The following is a 26,513-nucleotide window of genomic DNA, read 5'->3' as shown; positions in this document are numbered from 1 at the left end:
TGGTGGAGGCCGGAATTTGGGGCCCACAGAGAAAGTGTCTTTTGCAGGTGCGAGGGGGTTTAATCAGGAAAGTGATGAATAGACTTTTGTTCAAGAGAGCCTGGCACAGGCCTGGAGGAGTCTTCAGGAATTTCCTGGGGGTACCGTCTTGCCGGAGAGGAGCCTGGGAAGCAAGGTCAACGCTAACGATGGGCCTAGAAGGAGTACCAGCATGGAAGTTGCCGCCAGAACCAACACCACGTGAGGGGCGTCTCTAGGGGCGTTTCTAATGTAAATGTGATTTTGTATTAGGGACAGCACCCCTGGGTGGAGTGGAGGCAGATGATCTGAGGAACCTAAGAGAGCGGATGGGTAGGCAGATAGGGAACTGCGAGACTTCGACTTTGAAACAAAGACTAAGGGAAGTGTGTGATCTTCTTTGGAAGTCACCACTGCTGACACCTTTTTAGGTTAAGATCTTGCTAAGTAGGGATGTCACTTAGTCTAGAGTAGGGACTGTCTAATCTGATTTCTTCTTTTCTGTAAATGACTCATAAGCTACAGCTTGTGTTTATCCTCGTAACTTTGATAATTCTAGAATTTGTTTTGGTGGTATTCTTCTGCCGACTAAGAGCATTTAGAAAATTCATGTTTGTATTGATACCCGTATATCTTTTGAATCTTATTTTGAGATGTTTGTATCTCCAGTTAAGTTTGGCTTTGTAATAAACTTTTAAAACTTTTAAGCTTCAGTGGTTCTTTAGAGTGGAGTAAGTCTTTAACTGATTAACCTAGTAGTGGATTGCCTTTTACTCAATGACAGGTACCAACGGTTCAGTCGACCTGAGTTGGGATCTAGATCTATAACCATAGACTAGAAATTCCGCGTTAACAGTTGGTAGCAGAGTAGCATGGTTACCTTCTTGAGGAAGGTGATCTAGACTAGGTTAGTTTACCCCAAGGTCCCTAGAGCTTGAGAGGTGGCCTGCCGAAGAAGGTGCTGACGGCGCGAGGGAAAAGCAGCAGTATCGGACGAGAGTGAGTATAACAAGGGTCATGCGTGGACAGATTGCGGTGTTTTGTGTTGTATTTGTATTGTAATGTCATGCGGAGTTGAATGCCTGTAGTGTGATTGTGAGAAGGTTGTGAGTGCGCGCAACCTGGTAAAATCTTAAGTTCGGGGTAGAGCTTAAGTGGTTCGGGTGTATCGAACATCCAGAGTAATTGTCGACCAGAGTAAGGAGGTCATGAGGTACCATTGACCCCCGCAGGACCGAGATAGGGGGAATGCAAGAGTGCGTGTGTGGGTAACGGACGCAGGTCGTAAGTTATCGTGTACAAGTAACCTATCAGAGAAGGCGATTGTCTGGACGTACAATAAAAGACATTTTGTCGGGTAAGGTGACAATTACAGTTAGACTGTGGACGTACAGTCAGAGAAAAGTGATCGCTTGGTCGGAAGTAATCATTTTTTTTTCAGAGTATGAATGGGACGCATGCATGACCGGGAGACGAGCGGAGAAAGGAGGGGAACTGCTGAAAAGGGGGACGAGTGACGTCAGCGAGAGCCGCGCTGAGATAGGTCGGTCAGTGTGAAGCCGCGCTGGAACGAGAGACGTCAGCGAGAGCCGCGCAGTGATAGGGCAGTTGGTGTGACGTCAGCGAAGAGCCGCGCTGTGATAGGCCAGTTAGCGAAAACCGCACGGAGATTGGTGGATTGTCATCGGGAAGTAAACGAACGCTGAGAACATAGAAATTCGTAGATTTTGAACATGAAGTGTTTTAAATGTTTGAGAGGGATTTTTAAGAGAAAGAGAAGAGAATCCTATTGTGGAGAAGAGGCACCGCCAGAGGGTACACCAGCTCACTATATGGCAACGAATGTTGGGTTGCATACTATACTGTGGCTTGGGACTTGGAGTAAGATTACAGAAGGGAATGAGGAATTGACCTTTCCGAAATACGGAACGTTTAGACTAGAGGTGTTGCATCAGTTGAAAGCAGTCATGTCCTCACTGAGACCTTTGCCTAGACCAACACAGTTTGAGGCCCTTAATGCGTGGATTAGGGCGGCGCACGACAGGAGTCAGAACAGACGCCAAGAAAGGGTAAGGCAATCAGTAAGGGCAGTCCAAGATGCTAAATGAGATGAGGAAGCCAAGAAATGGAGGGTACGGACGATTGAAGTAGACAAGTTGTACCCCTTGAGAGAGGTTACAGGTGAAAAGAAACCCATGGAAGAGGATGATGAGAGTGAGTCGGAGGACGGACTCATAAATAGGTTGTTGATAGATAGACCACCTCCAGACAATAGGGAGACAGAAGGTACGGGGCTCCCAAAAGAAGACAGGGTTGGCATAGAAGGGTATAGGCCACTCCCTATAGCGGATTGGGTACCTACCAAAGGTGAGGAGACACCTCAACATAGTCCTGTACAGAGAGTAGTCGGAAGGTTTGTGGTGCAGAAGACGCCAGCAACAGAGAGGGCTGAGTCTCATGGATTGCCAGAGGCTCTTCAAGTACCTGTTACCATAGGTCCTATACGGTCGATTTATAGCCCAGAGAAAGCGAGAGAGGAAAAACAGGTACAGCTAGACAGAGAAAGAGTTGAGATGGAAGGAAGGAATAACACGACCAATGCCTGGAGGCAATTACCAGGACCAGTAACTTGGAGCACCCCATTGGATTCAGCAGTGGGTCCCGTAGTAGAACAGGGGGGTCAGAGAGGACCGATGGACCTGAGGGGACCACGGCCGAATTCTTACAAAGAGCTGAGGGCTGACTTGCGAGAATGGGATGCGTCGATAGAAGCACAGAGCAACAGGCCAAGAGCAGAAGCAGAATGGGGAAGTCGAGGCAATGGAACATTGTCTCACTGCGGGGCTAGCGCAAGCAGTCAGGAGTGGGACGGTAAAAGTCAGGAGAGTAGAGGAGTTATACGTCATATTGACGGTGGAAATGGGCAGGAGAGAAGTGAGAGAAGTACAGGATGTGGAGAGATGTATCGCCTCATTCAAAGTGAGGGAGACCGAAGGACACAAGAATACAGGGATAGGTTTAGGTGCACTCACCATGCACCTAATGATAATGTACAGCATTGGAGTCGGGGGAGCATAGGGAGCAGCGAAGGATCTTGCCATGAGTCGAGAGATCAGAGACCACCGGCAAATGCTGAAGAAATGGGGAATAACGGAATGTCTTACCCTGCACCTAGTGAAACCATGCAGGATGGGAATTGTGGGACTATGAGAAATGGGAAAGTGTTTCACCATACACCCAGGGAGGATGGAACTGCATGGGACCTGGAGAGATGGGAACATGGCAGGACTCCCCACAACTCGCCTGAGCCTAGACGTAGGACTCAGAGCTGTGATGGGAGAGATGTAAATAGACTCTCTAGAGATGGCGTACTAAAAGCTGTGATAAAAGCCAAAAGACTTGATGTGTCCAGTTTAAGATCTGACCTGGAAGATATAATAGATGGTACATTGGCTTTAGAAAGGATTGAGATGTACGAGCAGGATGAGTTGTTGTTTATAGCAAAGGACATCACCCGAAAGGCTAGAGCAACTCATGAGAAACTGTCTGAACTGGCAGACAAGTATATGGTAGATTTGTCCAGAACCAAGTCATTACAGGGTAACCACAGGTTGCAGTATTCAGATCAGGACTTAGATGAGAGGAGGACAACTGGATTAAAAACACACATAAGGGAACTGATCACAGGAATAAGAGCATGGAGAGATCTGGACAAATGGGAAGAGAGGTGGTCCAAAAAGGGAACTGTTAGGCGGAGTACGAATGTGATGTCTCCAGAGGGAAGGCTAATGCAGATGGAGGCATTCCCTTTGCGGGAAATATCGAATGGGAATTATGTACATGTGCCCTGGAGTAGGGGAGATTTGGCTGCATTTACCAACTCATTTCCGAAATTAAGGGAGAACCCGGTCGAGTGGTACAAGCAGGTAGAGAGGTTTGTGAAGATCTCGAAAGTATTGTGGATTGATTTGAACACCTTGTTTGACATTGTGGTCCCAGGAGACTTGTGGATGACATGCAAGGTTAGTGTCGAGTGGCCAAATGCAGAACCAGAAGGAATCCCCGTACTAATGGACCGTCAGAAACAGTAATGTTAAAATACGATAGGGTAATGACATTGCTGAAGGAAAAGGTGCCACCACAAGACATAGATTGGGTAAAAATAGACCGAACAAGACAGGAACCAAAGGAGACAGTCCATGAGTATTATGAGCGATTGCTGAAAGCATTCAAACAATATAGTGGACTAGATGTAATGGACCCCAAGGATATAGGACAGTTTGTATCAAAGTTTGTTTTGGGGTTGAGACCTGATATTTGTCTGATGATCCAGCAGCATTTAATTTGTTGGCAAAACAAACCCTTGGATGAGATTTTGCGATACGCAAGATACTGTAGTGATGAGATAGAGTCCAAAGCAAAGAAATTAAAGGAAAAATTGATGGTAGTGCAGATGCAGTCAGCTGGAAAGGGTGGACAGCACCAACAGGGAACAGGGACAATGGGACGAAAACCAAACGGACAGAATAGAGACAGCGAGGAAAACCCGAGACCTAGAATAGACCTTGCTACGTTGAAGAAAACGACAAAGTGTCATCAGTGTCACCAGGTGGGACATTGCTATTATTATTATTATTATTATTAAAAATTTTTATAGAGCGCGTAGTCACCCGTGGGTATCCCAGCGCTAAAGATCCAAGCACCTGAGCGTAAGAACGGGGGGCGGGCGGGGGGGGGGAGGGGGGGAAGAAAGGGGGGAGTCAGAGTTTAGGGAAAAAGATGGGTTTTAAGCCGCTTCCTGAAACCTAGGTAGTTTGATTCTGTTCTCAGGTTGCGGGGAAGAGCGTTCCAGAGGCGTGCGGTGTGGACCGAGAAGCGCCTTCCGCCCGAACGTGCCTTCTTGACTCTGGGGATGATAATGAGGCACTCGTGATCAGATCGGAGGGATCTTGGGGCTTTGTACGGTCTGATAAATTTTCTTAGGATAGGGGGGCCTTTGTTTTGAAGTAGTCTGTGGGCCAGGCAGAGGGTTTTGAACTTCACTCGCTCCCTCACCGGGAGCCAGTGGAGAAGCTTCAAGGCTGGTTTGGCCGAACTTCTGGCAGGGGTATTGGTGAGGATTCGGGCAGCTGAGTTTTGGATTCTTTGTAGTTTATTCAAAGTTGCTTCAGGGGCACCTAGGTAGATGGAGTTGCTGTAGTCTAGCCTGGATAGTATTAGGCCTTGGATTAAGAGTTTTTGAGAGGTGGGAGGAAGTAGGGGCAGAATCTTCCTCATTGATTTGAGAAGGCCAAAGCAGGTCCCGTCTACTTTTTTTGCTTGTGTGGTAAAAGTTAAGTCGGTTTCGAGCCATACACCCAAGCTTTTTACCTCGGGTTTCGGGTCTGGGGGGGGGCCCAGGCAGGTTGGCCAGATGTCCTGTGGGAGGGAGAGCCCTTTCCGACCAGGGAGAAGAATGTCAGTTTTTGAGCCATTTAGTTTTAAAGCTGAGCTATTCATCCAACCTTGTATCTGCGTCAGACAGTTGTATAAGTCCGCAGGTTGTTGGCTTGGGTGAGATAAGGCCACCACTAATTGGGTGTCATCAGCATAGCTGACGATACTCACTCTGAAAGGTTTAACGACCTACTCCAATGGGGACATATAGATATTGAATAAAGTAGGGCTCAGAGAGGAGCCCTGAGGTACGCCACATTGGAGGGGTGTTTCGGAGGAGCAGGCATTATTCTCCCAGATCTGGAAGGAGCGTTGGCCCAGGAAAGACGAAAGCCAAGACAGTGCGGTGCCTTCCACACCGACCCTCCTAAGCCGATGGATAAGGATCTGGTGGTTGACGGTGTCGAAGGCCGCACTAAGGTCGAGGAGGATCACTGCCACTGATCCCCCTGCGTCCAAAATTGCTCTGGCCTCCTCCACCGCCGCAAGGAGGGCGATGTCCGTGCCCTGCCCTGGGCGGAAACCTGTCTGTGAACTTTTTAGTCGGTCATTGGTTTCTAGAAATTGTGATAGTTTCCTATTCACAAGTTTTTCGGCGATCTTACTCGTCCCAGGCAGGAGAGAGATTGGCCTGTAGTTGGCTAGATCCAGGGGATCCAAAGATGGTTTCTTCAATAGGACCTTAACGACTGCCGCTTTCCAACTGGATGGAATGACTCCCTGCTGAAATGAGGCGTTGATGAGATGGGTAAGGGGGGGAACGATAGTTGGTGCTACTTTCTTGAGGATACGTAGCGGGGCAGGGTCCCTGGGCGATCCGCTTTTGATGGTATTTAGCGTGCTTTCGACTTCTTCAATGGTCACTTGCCCCCAGGAGGATAAACAGGGGGAGGTGGGAGTGTGGAGGATCTCTTTTTCCTTACTCGAGTTTGTGATTGGGATTGAGTCGAGGATTTTCTGGATCTTCTCTTTGAAAAAGTTAGCTAGCTGATGGCATTTTTTTCCATCTGCTTTGGGGTCTGGTGGGTTTCTTGGTCCAGGGTCTGGTACCTTAAGGAGTTCCTTTAGGATAACATATGATTCTTTGCTGGAGCAGGCAGAATTTTCTATTCTAACTTGAAAGAAAGAGCTTTTTGTTTTGCGTAGGGCAGTCTTATAAGTTTGTAAAGAAGTGAGGTAGACGTCCTTCTTTACCTTAGACTTAGTCGTATCCCTCCTCCATGAACGTTCTGTTCTCTTGCAGTCTTGTCGCAGAGACTTCAACTCTGGGGTATACCAGGGAGCGGGGGTCACTCTTTTGGGATGTCTGAGAGTGGTGGTTTTAGGGAGGAGTTTGTTTAGGGACGATGTTACCCAGGAGTTGAACTGTTCATCGGCAGTGATAGGATCGGTGGAGAGGGCAGGGATAGAGTCTGAAAGAGTGGTGGCCCATTCATCTGGTACAAGCTTGTGCCAGCGCCTGTCGGTGACCTTAATTTTGGTGGTTTGAAGGGGTACTGTGGGTACATCCCAGGAGATCGGGATTAAAAAGTGATCTGTCCATGGAAGGTAAAGGGGGGGACAGGTGGTGATACCCGAGATGTTAGTAAGGACGGGGTCCAATAGGTGTCCCTTATCGTGGGTGGGCTCCTTGTTGACCAACCGGATGTTGAATGATTTACGGTCCAGGAGGAGGTCGGATACTGTCGGGTCTGTGGGGTCTGTCAGGTGCAGATTAAGATCGCCCACGATGAGAAAATTAGGGGCGGAGGAGGCTGATTGTGACACCATGTCCGTAAAGGCATTAAGGAATCTCCCTGGTGTGCCAGGAGGGCGGTAGATCAGCAGTCCCGATAGGGAATGTACCGGGGAGGCCTGAATGGAAAATGACAGCTTTCGCAGTCTGCAATGTTGGCATTGCTGATTCTACAGACGAGGTGTTCTTTGTAGATTATAGCCAGACCCCCTCCTCTCCCTCTGGGTCTATTTAGTGTTTGAATAAGATAGCCTGGGGGGCGAGCGGTGACAATGTCAGGATCTGAGCTCGCCGAGAGCCAGGTTTCTGAAAGGAACAGAACGTCCAGAACCTGATCCTGTATCAGCAGGTTGATTTCATGCGCATGCCTAGGGAGGGACCGGCAGTTAAGAAGGCCTATCTGAAGTCCAGGCTTGCCCTGGGACTGACTGGCTGGGTTGCAGCGTGTACAGTTGAGAAAGGGTTTACCTTCACCGAGGATGTAGCGGCATTCCGGATTTTTTTCCGGGTGCAAACCCTGAAGCATGTCCCTCGTGTACACCAAACGGTTATGATGTGAAACCGGCAGCGTCCCTGGGCCTGGGTCCGGCCGGGCCCGGACGGGCCCAGACGGGCTTGCCCTAGGCGCGCCTTCGGCGCGCAGACAGCGCGCCCGCTGCGCCCGTCCGCTGCGCGTACGGTGTAGGCACATATTTTTATGAAGGAGAAGGAAGGGGGGGCGTGGCCTATCGGCACGCCGGCAATGGCGCTATGGTATCTGGGCGTTTACCTGATGGCGCGAGGGCGGCTGTGCTAAGGGTTTTGGACCGGGTCCTGTGCAAATAACAAAGTGAGTAGTGCTTTTAAAATCAGCAAGCTATACACAGATTAGTACAAACAGTTTTTAAAATCAAAGAGTTGCAATATTGTCTCGCTCCCGGCTTTCCGCCTCAGGAGTGCAAAGGTTCTGGTAGGCGGCGCTTCAGAGCAGTGTTTAAGTACCTGCTCTGAGGGAGGAGGGGGGGCTCTGAGGGGGGGGGCGTGGCCTATCGGCACGCCGGCAATGGCGCTATGGTATCTGGGCGTTTACCTGATGGCGCAAGGGCGGCTGTGCTAAGGGTTTTGGACCGGGTCCTGTGCAAATAACAAAGTGAGTAGTGCTTTTAAAATCAGCAAGCTATACACAGATTAGTACAAACAGTTTTTAAAATCAAAGAGTTGCAATATTGTCTCGCTCCCGGCTTTCCGCCTCAGGAGTGCAAAGGTTCTGGAGACGCGAGTGTCCCTATAACCCTGAAAATGGAGAGATAGAAGTAGAGGAGGAAGTTCAGGAAGTTCCAGTTCAAAGGGTGACAGTGACAAGAAGTAATGTGGCCAAAGGGGGGACTTCGGCTCCACGAGCTCAGTTCCCTCAGCCACCAAAGATTACGACTGGAGGAAAGGTCTATAGACAAATGCCTTTGTTCACAGGTAAAGAAGAGTGTTACTACGTTGATCCATTGACGGTACGACGTGTAAGTAGAGAGGAGGACTGTACCCTCGGGCAGTTCTAGAAGTGGATCAAAGAGGACCGTTTGTTGAGGCTGAAGTGGCAGGGTGTCCTACAACATTCTTGGTGGATACTGGAGCTACTCGATCAACTTTGAGATCGGCAGTGGTTCCAGGTCTACCAATGTCGGGGGAAACGATCCAGGTGGTAGGAGTTGCAAATAAGAGAATGAATAGCCCTTTGACGGAACCAGTGTCAGTGAAAATAGGAAACTACTCGGATGAACATCAATTTGTGGTATGTGATTCTAGTCCTGTGTGTCTGTTAGGAAGGGACTTATTGTGCAAACTGAACTGCACCATATACTGCACACCTCAGGGAGTAGAGGTAGAGACGACCGATGATGACGCTACCTTTAAAGTTGTAAATTCGAGAACATGCATAGAACTGTACCCTACCCTGACAGTGGAGGAGCTCCCGGGGGATTTACGAGGTGCAGTGTCATCCGAGGTATGGGATTTTACTGGGGAAGAGATAGGACTGATCAAAGGAGTAGAGCCAGTGAAGATTATGGTTAAACCAAATGCTGAATATCCAAGAACGCCCCAATACAAACTGACCCCGGAGACGATTGCAGGAATAAAACCCGTAATCGACTCTATGATTCAACAGGGAATACTGAAGGAAATCGTGGGAAGTCCATGCAACTCCCCGATTATGGGTTTGCAGAAACCTAGTGGGAAATTTAGAATAGTGCAGGATCTTCGAAAAATGAACAACATAGTTGTTTCGTGTTGTCCAGTGGTACCGAATCCATCAGTGATATTGTTTCAGATACCATTCCAAGCTGAGTGGTTCACAGTGATAGATCTTTGTGAGGCTTTCTTTTCAATCCCATTGGATGAAGAGAGCCAGTACCTTTTCGCATTTAAAATGGAAAATCGCGTTTTAACATGGTGTCGAATCCCCCAAGGGTTTACAGATAGCCCATCAATTTTCAACCAGTTGTTGAAGAAAAATCTTGAAAGTCTGGTACTGCCCCAGAACTCGGTTCTGGTCCAGTACATAGACGACCTACTTGTTGCGTCAGAAACAGAAGAGGCTTGTAAGACAGATACCATTGCCTTGCTGAACCATTTAGCTGAAAATGGACACAAGGTATCTCCGAGCAAATTGCAGTACTGTCTGACAGAAGTACAGTACTTGGGGCACCGGATAGAAAAAGGAAAGCGCAAGGTGTCACCAGATAGGATAGAGGCGATAATGAAAATGAACGCGCCTACGACGCAGAGAGAAGTCAGGATGTTTCTAGGAATGGTTGGTTACTGCCGACAGTGGATAGCTAACTTTTCACTGAAAGCAAAACTCTTACAAAAACTGACGCACAAGGAGGTGAGTGATCCGGTACCATGGGACAATGATTGTTTGATGGCGTTCCTCCAGCTGAGAGAAGACTTGTGTCGTGCTCCGGCTTTGGGAATGCCAGATTATGAGAAACCATTTGCACTTTTCTGCTGTGAGAGGGAGGGTTGTGCTTTATCAGTTTTAGTGCAAATTCATGGAAATGCCCGTAGACCAGTTGCTTACTTTTCGGCTACCTTAGATCCAGTAGCCGCAGCATTGCCCGGATGTCTCAAATCCGTTGCTGCAACAGGTGTCAGCATTGAGCAGTGTGAAAATATAGTAATGGGACACCAGTTAGTGGTGTATGTACCGCATTCTGTGGAATTGTTGATGACCAGGACCAAGACACAGCACATGACCAACAGTAGGCTCACGCGCTACGAGCAAGTGATTCTTGCTGCGGAGAACGTGACCCTTAAGAGGTGCTCTGTTTTGAATCCTGCTACTCTGATGCCACTTCCTAACGATATAGAAGGCGAGGAATGTGAAGATCACGATTGCCTTGATGTGACTGAACTATGCACGAAGCCAAGACCAGATATCGTGGATGAGCCATTGATCGACCCTGATGAAATTTTCTTTGTTGATGGCTCATGTTTAAGGGACGATACCGGTCGGTTGAGAGCAGCTTATGCTGTTTCTACCATTACTGGAGTTGTGGAAGCCGCTTGCCTGGAAGGAGTACACTCCGCTCAGGTAGCAGAAGTCATTGCATTGACACGTGCCTGTATAGCAGGAAACAAAATTAGAGTCACCATCTATACGGATAGCCAATATGGTTTCGGTGTAGTTCATGATTTTGGGCAGTTGTGGTCTCAGAGAGGTTACATGACCTCCTCTGGTTCGCCTATTCGAAATGGAGAATTTGTGCGATTACTGTTAGAAGCATTACAAGGTCCAGCTGAAATCGCAATCGTTAAATGTGTAGCCCACACTAAGAATACTGATTTTGTGTCACAAGGTAATAGATATGCAGATGAAGTTGCCCGCTATTGTGCGGAGCAAGGATATTCTTTCACGGAGGTGGAAGTAGGTGGAGTTCAGGAAAAGACCGAATTAAACATGATGTTAGAAACAGTAGATACTTGGGAGGATTTGAAAAACATGCAAGAGAACGCACCTGATTCTGAGAAAAAGGCATGGGAAACAGCAGGTTGTGTGAAAAGTAAAAAAGGATTTCTGGGTGTCAGCAGATGGAAGAGCAGTGTTACCTGAGGAATTAGTGAGTCCAATGGCACGACAGATACATGGTCCAGTACACCTAGGAAGAGATGCCATGCTGAGGGTATTCAGGCAGACTTGGTATTGCCCTAAGTTTAGGATTGCAGCAGAAGCAGTGTGTAGGAGATGTGTCACATGTCAGCAACTGAACGCAGGGAAAAGAACACCAGTTACAATGAGTCACATTGGGAGGTCTGGGGGGCCTTTCAACAGAATGCAATTAGATTTTATTGAAATGCCAAAAAGCAACCACCTCAGGTATGTTCTGGTGGTTGTATGCATATTTTCCAGATGGGTCGAAGCATACCCTACACGCAGGTGCAACACACTCACAGTAGCAAAGTTGTTGCTTAGAGTTGATCCCGCGCTACGGGGTGCCAAACTCCCTGGAATCAGATCGAGGAACTCATTTTAACAGTGAAATTGTGAAAATGCTTTGCTCTGCATTGAACATTGATCAGAAGTTGCACTGTAGCTATCGACCAGAGGCTTCAGGTATCGTGGAGCAGATCAACGGCACGCTGAAATCCCGAATAGCCAAAGTATGTTCATCGACTTCCTTAAGTTGGCCTGATGCTCTGCCTTTGGTACTCATGAGTATGCGTAGCACACCAGACAGGAGGACAGGTCTCTCTCCGCACGAGATCCTGACGGGGAGGGCAATGAGACTTCCAACTGTCCCAACCACTGCTTTTAAAATATTACAGATGACCTGATCCTGGATTACTGCAAGGGACTGTCTGACGCCATTCATTCTGTGTCCCTCCAGGTGAAGGCTGCTGAGGTTCCATCTTCCAGAGACTTGTGTCATGATCTGTGCCCAGGGGATTGGGTCTTGCTGAAAAAACATGTCCGGAAGAACTGCCTAGACGTGCGCTGGAAGGGGCCCTACCAGGTCATCCTCACCACGAATACCGCTGTGAAGTGCGGAGGGCTGCCAAACTGGATTCATGCTTCCCATACACGAAGGGTTCCAGCACCCCTAGAAGAAACAGCTCCTCTCGCAGATGAAGATTCAGCTGTGGACGGTGAGCCACTAGAGGGGATCAGTCAAGTTGTGGGGGTGTCTGAAGAAGTTGGGAGCGCTACAGAACCAGAAGAAGAAGGACAGAACGGCAGTGAAACTGAAGTTGCCACAGAAGGAGACAGCTGCTGTGAAAACAACTCAGACACAGAACAAGTCCAGAGTGATCAAGAACAGAGTGAGAGGACAAGAAATAGGAGAACCAGGTGTGGAGCAGCTACTTGGCCTGAAAGAAAAAAAAGGTCAAGCTTGAAGCCAGCTCGAGAGGAAACTCTTGCTCCTATATCCAAAGACTCGGACCTGGACGAAGGTGTACGAGAGCAGGAACAGGAGGGTCCAAGGAGATCAAGGAGGGTGCGAGTGCCTTGCAGAAGATACTCTACTCCTGAGTGGACCTACCTTGCTACAGATGTCCGAAGCACGCAGAACTGGGAGGGTGAGGCAAGTGACCCTGACCAGAACTGACCCCATCATAACAGTGGAAATAGAATTACTGATACCAGGATTGGAGGTCGAAGGCTTGCTGACTCTCAATATTGTTTATCCTCCTCTCCTGAGTGGAATAAGAGACTTGGTCTTAAACACAGTAGAATTTCCGGTTTGTTGTTCAAGGAGTCCAATACTCGAGGAGCTCCTTCTTCGTTTAGAAATATTAGAAGGGGTGATGAGAGTCGTTGGAACCCGTATAATTCCAGATTGCTAAAGACTTTGTAGATAAATTAATGAAGAGATAACCTGGCGCCGAGTGGAAGAAGAAACTAGGGACTTCCAATTAGTGGACGGAGAAGGGCTAGGGTTGTCTGTTGCTAAAGAACACAAAGACTGATCTTGCGGAGAAGATTATCAGCTTCCAGGGGTGGTTCGGAAAAAGACATTGTGCTGTGAAAGGAACTTGGAACTACGCTGTTTGAGGTCATGGAGGCTGGCAACCCGAACCGCAGGGCCAAATGTATAATAGGCACACTTTTAGTGGGAGTGATTTTCCTTATAGCTTTAGTAGTTACTATATCATATGTAGTGGGACATGAAAACGAAGAGAAAGCAACAACAAAACCAAAGATTACATCGACACAGAAACCTAATATTGCTAGTAAAAAGGGGGATAATACAGAGAAAGACAAAGCTTTACTAGCAGCTGAGACTCGTAGGTTACATGTAGATGAATCACAGGGGAACTTTAAATCGAATGCATATGCTAAATTGTTATATGAATATGTTGATGCTATGGAGGCCAAAAATTGTTACGTCTGTATGAGACTGCCAGCCTCTGTAGACGAAGGTATCAGATACCATCATCTTCCATTGACTTATGGAATCACATGTAGTTTGCTGCTGAGCATATTTTATGAAAGGGATGGGTTCGAATACTATTTTTCGAACTTTGACTCAGTGTTACCAGAAGTTCCAAATTCCAAACATTTAAATAAATGGGATTATTATAAGAGTGAGGACAGATTACAGAAATTTTTCCTTCCATGGAAAACTTTAGATACTTCACATGCCCGAAGAAATATTTTGACTTGTAAAGTGTCAGAAATTGAGAAAAGGTTTGTAGGGCAGGTGGATGATCGATACAGGTGACAAAAGATTTTAAAATCTTCAGGTCAATGGAAAACAGATTGGACTGAAGAAGAAAGGGCACATCAAAGAAAGGGTAGCAATGGTCCAATAGCTCTAGATAGAGAGAAAAGGGGGAAACTGTGCATACACAGAAGTGAAACTTATTATGAGAATGTGTTTGTGGGAAAGGTGAGTTGTGAACATGCTTTCCAATTAGAATACTATTCGAAAGATTTCTTGAAGGAAATGCAGGTGATCCCAAATGTATATTTTGTCTGTGGGAGAAATGCATACGTGAAACTACCAGATAATTGGTATGGATCATGTTATTTGGCAATTGTCTTTCCCAAAATATACCATGCTGAGGATTTGAAAATCATAGAGGGAGGAACACCAGCTAGAGGAAGAAGGGATGTAAGCGCTGAGGAGGTAGTTGGAGACGTATTTGGTGCTATGTTTCCTATTTTAGGGATAGCACTAAATGATGTCAAGATTAGAAGATTGGCAACAGTTGTAGATAGGTTGTCCGCCAGTACTGCTAGATCACTAATGCTGGTGGAAGGAGAGATGCAATCGATAAGGGCAATGGTTCTTCAGAACCGACTTGCTCTAGATGTTCTGTTAGCAAAAGAGGGAGGAGTCTGTAAGGCTTTGAAGGTCCAGGAATGTTGCACTTACATTCCAGACAATTCAAAACCGTTGGAGAAGTACATTCGAAATATTACTGAAATACATCATGAGATAGAGGATTTGACAAAGGTAACAGTGTGGGAAAAAGTAGGTCAAGGAATGGGTAAAGTTGGAGGTTGGTTTGCCAACCTAGGAAAGAATATCATTTGGTACATACTGAAACCTATTATCATAATAGTGATTTGTATAATCACCTTGTGGGGATTGGTGCGGCTGTATCAATGGTATAGATCAAACAAGTTGCAAAGAACCATGAGAAGGCAAGAGAGGAGATTGACTGCAATGCAGGATAATCAGTACCGGAGTCTAAAGGCTCTAGAGACGATGAAACGAGGGGGAACTGAAACGACTTCAGTCTGACTCAGTCCATACCTCAGGGATGGTGTTTTGAGGGTGATGACTACTGAAAGTCATCAAAGGGGGGATTGAGAGAGCGCAAGTTAAGAAAAACTGTAGAAGTACACCATATTTACAAGCACGTCATATTAGTCTAGTAAACATGTTATAAGAGTGTTGATTTAAGAGAGTGAAAATACATAAGAGTGTTTAACTAAATGGAGAATGCATATATCTGTGTGAGAACTAATGTAGAATTGTGTAGAAATACTAAGATGATGTTGGAATCCTACGTTATGTGGCTGTGGAATGGGAAAATGTAATTCTGCTAAACGTAGAAATGTGTAGGCCACATGGCAGTTCACATGAAGTACAGGATGCTGTTACACTTTCTTGTGAGGTAGTGGATTTCAATGTTATTGTAATTCAAAGTAGTATTGATCATGGAACTGAAATATATTTTATAGAAGTGTTTTCCATATAATCATTGTGTGTAATAAGTTAGAATATTGTTTAAACTCAAGAAATTAAATGTTTTACAGAGTGCATAGGCCCGTCTCATGGAGTCCTGTCAGGCCTGAATAGATAAAGTCATTTCTTTTGATCTGTATGTGCTCGTTAGAGAAAAGTCGTGCTAGACACTAACTGTGAATCCTGTTACATGGTTTACGACTTAGAGATATGGTGGAGGCCGGAATTTGGGGCCCACAGAGAAAGTGTCTTTTGCAGGTGCGAGGGGGTTTAATCAGGAAAGTGATTAATAGACTTTTGTTCAAGAGAGCCTGGCACAGGCCTGGAGGAGTCTTCAGGAAATTCCTGGGGGTACCGTCTTGCCGGAGAGGAGCCTGGGAAGCAAGGTCAACGCTAATGATGGGCCTAGAAGGAGTACCAGCATGGAAGTTGCCGCCAGAACCAACACCACGTGAGGGGCGTCTCTAGGGGCGTTTCTAATGTAAATGTGATTTTGTATTAGGGACAGCACCCCTGGGTGGAGTGGAGGCAGATGATCTGAGGAACCTAAGAGAGCGGCTGGGTAGGCAGATAGGGAACTGCGAGACTTCGACTTTGAAACAAAGACTAAGGGAAGTGTGTGATCTTCTTTGGAAGTCACCACTGCTGACGCCTTTTTAGGTTAAGATCTTGCTAAGTAGGGATGTCACTTAGTCTAGAGTAGGGACAGTCTAATCTGATTTCTTCTTTTCTGTAAATGACTCATAAGCTACAGCTTGTGTTTATCCTCGTAACCTTGATAATTCTAGAATTTGTTTTGGTGGTATTCTTCTGCCGACTAAGAGCATTTAGAAAATTCATGTTTGTATTGATACCCGTATATCTTTTGAATCTTATTTTGAGATGTTTGTATCTCCAGTTAAGTTTGGCTTTGTAATAAACTTTTAAAACTTTTAAGCTTCAGTGGTTTTTTAGAGGGGAGTAAGTCTTTAACTGATTAACCTAGTAGTGGATTGCCTTTTACTCAATGACAGGTACCAACGGTTCAGTCGACCTGAGTTGGGATCTAGATCTATAACCATAGACTAGAAATTCCGCGTTAACACTTTCCTGTAGAATGAAGGTACTGAGCGGACCTGTACTAACTGTGTCGGAAGAAATACTCTGGTATGGACTGTCGGGTACTCATATGAAACATATCTGATGAATTCTTGTAAAATTGGAAGGTCCTGCAAGGCAGGAAGCTTATGGTCTCTGGGATGATACACAATTAACTTTTATGCTCAAATAATTTTGTAGACTACGTTCCAGTAGAGGGAACCACATAAACAACTTTAAACAAGAGGGCTATTTCACTTAGAACCAATCCCAGTGATTCTAAAGCTAAACAGTTGAGAGTTCCAGCTTACATGACTAAAAGCCAGAAACAACACCACAGAGAGGAAACCAGTTGGATCCAGGTACTGACTTAACTGCAGCCTTACTTGCCTATGTGAACACCATGGGAGGATCTCTTATGAATATTTTAAGGTATAGCAAACATCTTGTGGCAATATATGTTTCTGAGGTGGAATATTTTATATTTTCTCTTTGCCTGATAAAGATCTTTACCCTAAGAATGGGTCTTGAATTATTGTTTTAGCATATTGTTTTTTTTCTCCTAATTAAGCAGGTTGTATCCTAATGGGCTTAAGGATGTATATTTGCATATCACCAGGAACATTTGAATGCATTTTCCCATTTATTATGTTCCATAATTTTGGCTGGAACTCAAAAGTAGTCTATATTTGGCAAGAGATGAGAACATAATCTATTTTTTTAATAAAATATGAGGCTGTCTGTGGAATTTTCAGATTTTTGTTGGAAAAAGAATCATACCAGGTTTTTCCAAAATAACTTGACATTTTGGAATCTCAAATTAACGGCTCCAACTGCTAAAGGTAATTCTGATGACACAAACAGACAAAGCAGACAGTGTTGAATGAGGGACAACTTTTGTAAGAGTTATTGCTTGAGGGAGTGAAAACCTTAATTAAGCAACAACAATTCTTGTCAGGGTGAACCACATAAGTCACTTTATTAACCTGTTCCCAACCCTCTGGTAGCTTGTCACAAAAGCAGTAAGACTGAACTTAGAGGAAATGAGAAAAGTATTTATGCAGCACACAAAAGGTAATAAACTGACACCACAACACAAGAAAAATATCAAACACATTTAGAAAAATAGAGAACATTTTAACAAATAAAATTACACTAAAATTAATTCAATCTGATTAGTAGAACTGAAATTATGAATGTAATTTATTTTTTCAGTGAAGTCTAGAGCCTAAAAGATCAAAGTGCTAACCGCAATTATCTGGCTGGACAAATTGAAAAGATAAGGTCAACCACGTTGGAGCGCGTGTCAGATACACAAGGTGGATTGGACCCAGTTTTGACTTACCTTCAGACTTAGAAAAAATCTGGAACAAGTTTATGAGAAGGCTGAGTTCAGTGGGGCAAGGCAGCAGGCTGATCAGAGGATGAGTTGTTGTTGCCAGCGAATGCTGAATGAAGTCCAAGTGAGGCCATCGATGATGGCAAGAAAAAGCTCAGAGCGGGAGAAGCCAGATTTCCAGGATAAAGAGGTCATTGATTGGTAGCTTGTCACTCGAGTCTGGTCAAGATTTTTACCTTTGGGCGTAAGCAATTTTTGGAAATCTGAAAAACTGCAGCTGGACGAAGGTGCAAGCCATGGCCATAGAGGGCTTCACGAGACTGGATGTTGTCACTCTGAAGTCCAGCTGAACAGGATTTGCTACTACAGAGGTGAATATAGCGAGGACTACAGCACAGTCAGGCCAATAGGCGATGCGCATCAGGCAAATTGGCTGGCAGGTAACTCCTGGTCTTCTGTTTGTTCTTCTGGTACTACTTGGTGAAAATTCACAATTTTTAAGGTTAGGCAGGAGCAGCACCTCTAACACCACTTCAAAGAGTCCAGCACCTGAAGGGCTAACTTGGGACTTACTTCAGTAGAGATCATGTGCAGGGTGCAAGGTCTTTGGAGTTTGTTATGTCCTGGTAGCTGACAGAGGAGGCCAGACAACTGGCCCTTGGAGTCATTCTGGTCGTCCTGGGACCAGGCACCGAGAAAGGCCTCTAGCAGGAGGGCAGTCCTCTGGAGAGCAAGGCAAGCCTCACTCAGCACGACAGTCCTCTTGCTGCAGCAGGGCAGTCCTCTGGAGAACAAGGCAGGCCTTAAGCAGCAGTACAGTCCTCTCGGAGTCCAGGCAGTAATGTAATGTAATGTAATGCAATGCAATATGGTTTTGTAGAGCACTGCTTGTCACTGTGAGGGTATTAAGGCGCCGTGCAGGTGGTTGTGTAGGAGTATAGTGATGCTAGGCATGAATAAAGTCACTCTGGATGGTCCTGCATGAAGATTAATTGAACAGCCAGGTCTTTAGCTTGAATTTAGGAAGAGAGAAGGAGGGCCTGATTTGTTGGGGAAGGTTAATCCAGGATTTGGTGGATTGGTAGGAGAATGATCGTCTTACCGTTCAGCTCCGATGGATGCGTGTGTGTGCGAGTGAGAGTGATGCTGAGCGAAGTTGTCTGGTGGGTTGATAGAAAAGAAGCTGGTGATGGAGGTATGCAGGTCCCGTGTTGGCTAGTGACTTACATGTGTGTATGAGAAGCTTGAACTGGGAATGCTTCTGAATGGGGATCCGTGCAAATCTCTGAGGACAGGTGTGGTGTGGGTCTGGCAACAGTGTTTTGAATGGTTTTAAGGCTGCGAAGATGTGTTGGGATGCCAGCATAGAGTGTGGCCATAGTCTAATCTGCTTGTGATTAGGACCTGCGTGATTTGATTGAAAGTTTTTAAAGCATTGCATATGCTCAAGGGCATCTTGGTGCTGCCTATTGTATGAAGGAGGGAACTGCCTAAAAGGATTCTACAGGGGAAGAGTAAACAACCAGGTTTTAAGTGGTTTTCTGAAAGCAAGGAAGTTAGATTGAATCCTCAGATGCCCTGGCATTTGATTCCAGAGACAGGAGGTAGCATATGAAAAGCTTCTAACACCCCAAGAGGCTTTGTGAATAGAAGGGATAAGCAGTTTCTTAGCTGTGGCTGAGCTAAGCGATCTATTTGGAGTGTACCAAGAGAATTTGTTTTTAAGGAAATCGTGACCGTGGTGATAACGTGATTTTTTAGCTATGCAGAGCGCCTTAAAAGCAACCCTCTTTTTGATACGTAGCCAATATAGTTCTTCCCTGGCTTTGAAGATCAGATCAAACTTATTCATATTTTTGAGTACCTGGACTGCTGCATTTTGCAGTCTCTGAAGTCTTTTCAAGATACCCTGCTGGGCTCCAACATAGAGGGCACTGCAGCAGTCTAGCATTGATAAAGCAAGGGAGGTGACCACTGTTTTCTGCAAGTCGAACGGTAGGAAAGGGAGAATTTAACTCAGAGTTTTTAGAACGAGGAACCACGAGGAGGTAAGTTGATTAGTCTGATCTCTAAAAGAGAGACTGGAATCAAACATGATTCCCAAGTTCCGTGCTTTGGCTACCGGGCTGGGAAGAGAGTCAAGGGATTGCAGCCACCTAGCTTTATTCCAAAAGGCGGCATCTCATCCAAAAAAGAGGAGAACCTGTGTCTTTTCGGAATTTAATTTAAGACAGTGGAACGCATCCAGTTGACTATTGCACTCATTCATTTGTTAAATCGTGAATGTTATTGCAAGGCTCAACAGAAGGTGAGACCACCGAAGATTTGAATGAAAATACTACCAGTGGAAATTAGGAATAATGCAGAAGTTATCAACATCACTGAGTGTTCAGCTAGCAAAAACAGTGACTTATTTTCACTTCAGAGTGTGAGGTCCTATGTTTAATATACCTGAGGACAGAGTAAAACATCTCTTTGGGGCCCAGAATGTAATAGGCGGAATGGAAGCTCACTCAAACAATGAGTGATGGCGAGTTAAGAAAGTTGTGTCTCAGCAATCGCCTACCACAATGCTATTGCTGTGGCTGTGACGATGGCTACCTGCAGCAGGGACCCATGTGCATTGCTTTATGTCCCAAGCAAAAGCTTAATGGCTCACCCTCTAATGCAGTCCTCCAACAACATACATAACTGGCATATTCCCCATCTTGATAGAGTTAATAATAGAAAGCACACACATTGGAAGTCGTTCAGCCTCTTGTATCATCCTCATTTTTATAGAGAAATACTTTTATTGGTATAAGGGATCAAGAAGGGCAGGGGACTTTTTGAACTCTCTAGTGAAAACAGGTACAGCCACCGTTGAGTGAGTAATATATTCTGCTACATGGACCTTTATGTCCAGTAGTATGTCAGCTGTATTTCTTTTTGCCTTTCAAATATGATTTTGCAAGAAAAATATGATTTTGTGTGGGTGGAATTGTCATATATGAGGTTAACCTGTCAAAGCACATAGGCTTGTCTGCATTTAAATTTCAAGAGCAAAAGCTGTGTCTTTTAGGAATTTTATCTTAGGGGGAACCAAAGGCAGGTGTGTTTTTTATACACTTGTATAAAGTAAGAAGTACTGTGGTATCACTAGCTGGGGTAAGTGGAGATGATATTATTCTTAAACTTGGAAGCATTCAAGGTCATCCTTGCTGAATGCATTTCAGGGATCTGCAAGAAAGGATACATTTGCTTGAAGGGAAATCTTAAAATGATGCAATGGATCAAAATGTGCAAGAGGTCCCCTATTTTACCAAGTAAACCAACCATCTACAATTGAAGGTGCACTCTTCATTATTTAATAACCCATTTCAATGTCTTTTAACATGACACACAATGTTGAATAGCATTCTGGTTATTATTACTGTCCATAGGTCATTACCAAAAAATACCACAATAATAAATTAAATAACTTTCATTAACAGTAAAGCCACTTTAAGCATATTCCTTACCTCGTTAAATCGAGTTATCATTTTGCCTTTTTTTACATCCCAGATAAAACCACCATTTCTTGAAGTTGCACCTGCTATGCAGTTGAGGTCTCCTTCAAAATGAATATTTAAGAGTTATAAGTTAAATTTAATAGACACAAATTGTCATATCAGTTGGATGATCATACTTCATACAAAAAATATATACATAATGTTTACTACTCTTCTTTCAAAAGGTTACTAAGAGTATACTAAAAAAGAAGACAATTACTTTTAGTAGACAAATATTCAGTGCAAAATATGAAGAACCTGTCTTTTCCAGTGATTCAGCTTTATATGGAATTCCAAACATTCAAGTGATTTATGCTGGTGGTTCCAGGGGAGTGCAGTGCTGTGGCTATATTTACTTTTAATGCTGTAGCAACAATTATTACAGCAGTACATTATGATTATAAGTCCTCATCAATGTACCACAAAATCTACTAGATAATGAAAAGTTGCTCATCTTCTCTAGAGTAATGGCAAGATAAAATATGCAGTGTATAAAAGTTTTCAATAAAACAATGGATGACAATCCTGACAAGAATTTTAAAAAATACTTCAATGTTCAAGTCCCATAAGTGGGATGTTGATTTTGAAAAGAGTTCATTGGGGGACACAATCATCCAAGATTTATAGGTCTTCAAATGTAAGCAGTACTAACTTTACATTCTTGTCACATCCATAAATGAATATCCACCCTCTCATTCCAGCTGAAATTAATTGGCGGTCTGCTTAGAAGTATTAATTATAAGTGCTTCTTCCCATTTTTCAGGTCTGCATTGATCTTTTACTGATCTTCAGGTCTGCTCACAGCTCCCAAAAATCTAGACATTGAAACCATCAAATCACCTTATTTAACTTTATTATAAGTCGACTGTTTGTAACCAGCTGCAAGCTTTCAACAATGTTCAGTTTGCTGATTAGGAACTATGCAGAAACACAATTTTAGCAGCAGTTAGTTAAGACAGTACAATGAAACCATTTTGTTTCACACGTAATTTTTATTATATATGTTGCATGGTGACTTTTAAAGAAATTGTAACATTTCTGCTTTTAAGTTGGACAGTCTATGCTTGTGGCTTCATCCGCTTGCTGTGTCACAGACTCCCTGAGGCTCGCAAGTAACTGGGACGATTCACAGCTCCTTCTCCTGCAAAGGAGTGGAAACATGGTCTTCCTGTCACATCTGCCAGATGATGAAAAATCATAGCACTTCTTTGAAAGAAAGGGGTCTCATAGACATAGATGACAACCTTACAACATGGGTGGAAGCAGAAGTACCAAGGGATATTTCTCTTATCTCCTGGGAGCTGGGTTTGTCTGGCTTTGAAAGAAGTTTGGTAAAGCTGGGAAGGAAACATCAGCAGTAATGTATCATTCTGGAATGATGTTGCTTAAAGGTCTTTAGTCAGAAAGTGCATTGCTGACACATGAATTGTTCTAAAGGAAGGTAAAACCAAGGTGGGTAGAATGTGAAAGCTTATACCTCATTTTGGAGGGGTAATTGAGAATCACAGCTGAGGCACCAATTTGAAAAGCAATCGGAAGAAGTACAATTTGACTTATGGAAGACTGAGGAGAGGAGCCTTCTGTCTTAAATTGGAAATCTGCTTGGAGGGCTAGAGAAGCTAGCCCTTTGCTGATCCGAAAGGGGAAGAGTGTTCAGGTCTTGGTTGTGAGAGGTCTGCCTACTGTTGATCTTCTTTCATGAGACTAGGAAAGTGTGGCAGATCTCAAGAACCGTGATAGCAGGATCTGCCTGGAAGAAAAATAGCAAGTGGTGGCTGTATATTTGGCTGTGGTCCTAATTAAAAATTGGGAAAATCCTTTCTTCCTACTTAAATCTATGGCTTGGTATCTACGAATCCTTTTGGGAGCATTTAAAATACCAGGAAAGAAGTTAAAGAACTCTTGAGAAAAGTTAAGATTTTGAAATATTTCAGCTCTGGAAGCAGACTACGAAGAGCCAATCCTATGTGACAAAGATGCAACCTCTGTGGCTATAATGCCCCGGCCTTTCCTGCTCTGAGTTTTCCACCATCACAGAACTGCCACCAAATGTAGAGAACCCCGCCAGGTAAAGACCACTGTGCCTTCAGAGGAACCACCAGTGCACCACTGAACTTTGTAAAACGGGCACCATGTTTGTTGTACTGACTTAGCAATTTATTTTCAAGAAACACATTTCCAAATTGGAAGTTCCTTCTTAAAAACAAAAAAAATGGTGACGTTTTATCCCTGCATATGGGGGAAATTGTGCCTGGCTAGAGAAAACAAGTGCCGGTTGTGGGTCATTGCCTCCGTGACTTGGTGGCTCAGTGGCAGACAGGCTACCTGGTGAGTGGTTTTAGCTAAATGTATTCAAAGCTTCCCACACTTCTAACTGGGCAGGTCCAATGTAGATTTACGGTGGTGCTCCCACTCAGCCAAACTCCAAATGACCTCCTAAGGCTCCAGTGGAGGAGTCAAAGTGACATATTCTACCTGATGACGCTCTGTTTGACCACATCATAGCCCAGCCCAACTGAGAACTTTTGACTTAAAAAATGAACAAAATATGGAGGTAAATCTTTGACCAGGATAAACCGTTAACCATTGCAAAATGTTGCTCCATCACCCATCAAATGCAAAAGCTGTCTATGTCTATTTTAATCAATAAATTTTACTATTTTTTTATATACACATTTGTTTGGCTATTTAAAATTATTACTTTCTCTATTGTAATACAGTTGAACTCCTATTGTTAAATTGAGTAATGTAAACAATGAGAACTAACTGCATTTTTGACCTACTAATTAACACATGATGTTCAATCAGAAGCATGTTGTATAAATTCACAACAACAATAGGAGAGGTAGGGAAAATCAAAGACACTCTCTCGATCCCCAGTTAGATGCAAATAAACAAAAACAGAGAGGTCAGATCAATTTCTGAAAACCACAAAAACGGAGTCATATAAAGTTCACACACCCACTTTGGGTGGGAAAGAAAGCCCTCACACACCGACCTAGTCAGTGTCATGCTTCATCATCGGGCCCCACCAAAGAGGCCGAGTGCCTCTTTGGTGTGCTACGACGCCAGAAAGACTGCGGAGCTGGTTGTGTGAGAAGGGCGTGCTGTGAGGTAATAATTATAAAAGTGCCTAAAAAAGGTATCAAAAAGTAAATTTTAATAAGTGATCCCTAAGGCACAGAACACAGAGTATTATGTGTCTGAATTTTGCTGCCAAGGTATTAGGATTGGTAAAATTCAGAAATACTTATATTAGTTATATCAGTCAACATGTTTCTGCCATATGGGTGGTTTAAATTTACCAAGGCTTTCGTCAGGACTAAACCCCGGCGGTATGGACTCTCTAATCGTCCACCCTGACCTGGGGACGTGAAAGTGAAAATTAAAAAAGGTGAAAAAGTGCTTAAAAGAAGAGCGGGTTGCTCATTCAAAAATACTCCCAATTGTGGAGTGTATCAGCACCTGTAACGTGAAAGACATAGACAAACAGAAGACAAAACATACATCTTATTAATTTCATCCTTACTGTTTGAACACAGTGCTCCATGAGAGTGGTTTTTCCCAAAGTAAACTCTAATTTTTAACACCATCCAACTAGCCCTGAGGGGATGATATCGAATAACTCTGGGAGGTGAAGTGCTAAAGGTGTCTATTAAAAGAATAAATGTGGAAAGGGTTAAAAACATGATAAGTGTACTCCTTATGAAGGGATCAATGGACCAAAGGGTCTGTGACCCATCAAGGTGGTATCTCTAGCTAATATCTCACTTTAAAACAGGGCGCTACTTGCACCATGGGTCTCAGGAGGGGGGTTAGAGCGAACCTGGCACATCCTGTAAGGAAAAGAGGCATGGTTTGAAATACCATGAACACGAGTGAACACTTAGCTTGTTAATGAAGGATTTCAGCGATCTTCACAGCGCGGTATACTCACGCCCTCAGCGCTCTCAACCCGCTGAAAACCTAGCTGCTCCCTCGATACCAGACCCCGAAGATGAAAAACGGGGCCGGTAGCTCAGTGTTTAAAGGTTTCTTCGCCGCGCGTCCTGCTCTTCCGGGTGGGCGTGTCCCGCCAGGCCGAGGCTAGGAACACGCCCGCCCCAACTACGGAGGCGCGGCCGGAATCCAGGACGAGGCTTGAATATCATGACCAATCGGCTCAGCTTGTGTGCCGGTAGGGCGTGGTGGAATGCCGAATAGGTCATCGTACATTAAATGTGCATCGGTGTCTGAAATTATTTCTAGATAGCCCGTGATCCAAGTGAGGTGATGAGTGCCAGTGCACATGGTATTTACTACTCACAGGGGAATCTCGAAATTTGGGTAATTCCAAGTTCAAAGGAAGGGGATACTTCAGTTAAAATAGACACCATGGGAAATATATGCACAGAGTCAAACGAAATAATTTCTAGATGGCCCGTGATCCAAGTGGTGTAAAGAGTGCCAGAACACACATTATACATGTCACAGGGGGGGCTGGAGAGCCAATCTGGATTTGGTAATGGTTAATTCAAAGTGCAGGGGAAGAGGGATACTTCAGTTGAAGTAGTTACTGTTGGAAACATATGTTCAGAATCACATGGGTTATGGTCAAGTTGCTATAAGAGAATATGAATGCACCAAAATTATTAGGTCCTCAAATGGGTACAAAGGGGTGTGAGAGAAGCTCAAGATAGTACTGTATTCCACGGGATGTCATCGTTCAGGCCATTAGTATTGGTGCCCAAGCGATACACCCAGCGTTGCTCCTTTTCAAAGAGTCTGCTGGTTGTGTTGGTAGTGCCACTTACCACTTCAATTATTGTCCATCTCATGTCATTTGGAGTATGGTTACTGTCCAAAAAATGACGGCTCAGTTTGGTAGTCACTTTTTTGCATCTAACATTGCTCCGATGTTCGCAGATACGTTGTTTAATCTTACGTGTGGTCATGCCAACATAACGAAGCTGGCAGGGACAGGTAATCAGGTAGACGACATTCATTGTATTACAATTAGTGTGTTCTCTCTGTGTCCAAACCTTTCCTGCTTCAAGCGACAGTGTTTTAGTTGCTTCAGTTAGGTGGCAAACACTGCAGTCTGAGCACGGGTAGTGCCCGATGACTCTCGGCATACCCCATGCAGCGGTGATAGTGGGTGTGACATGAGGTGGCTTTTCCTTGGGGCGAGTGTGCACCAAGGCATCTCTAAGGCTCCGTCCTTT

General features: G+C 44.6%; 1 protein-coding gene across 2 annotated transcripts in view; it reads right to left on the bottom strand.

Moving 5' to 3' along the window:
• WDR17 (WD repeat domain 17) overlaps nt 1–26,513 on the bottom strand; it is a 953,840-nt gene that overhangs the window by 659,862 nt on the left and 267,465 nt on the right. For both annotated transcript variants that reach the window (XM_078677682.1, XM_078677683.1), the window contains exon 9: nt 21,280–21,371. In XM_078677682.1, coding sequence (XP_078533808.1) covers nt 21,280–21,371 — 92 coding nt within the window. The remainder of the gene's footprint in view (nt 1–21,279; nt 21,372–26,513) is intronic.

Source organism: Lissotriton helveticus, chromosome 2_1, assembly GCF_964261635.1.
Source record: "Lissotriton helveticus chromosome 2_1, aLisHel1.1, whole genome shotgun sequence".
In the NCBI taxonomy this organism is placed as follows: Eukaryota; Metazoa; Chordata; class Amphibia; order Caudata; family Salamandridae; genus Lissotriton; species Lissotriton helveticus.
The sequence above is the reverse complement of the archived record's forward strand: the minus strand, read 5'-3'. Positions and strand labels throughout refer to the sequence as shown.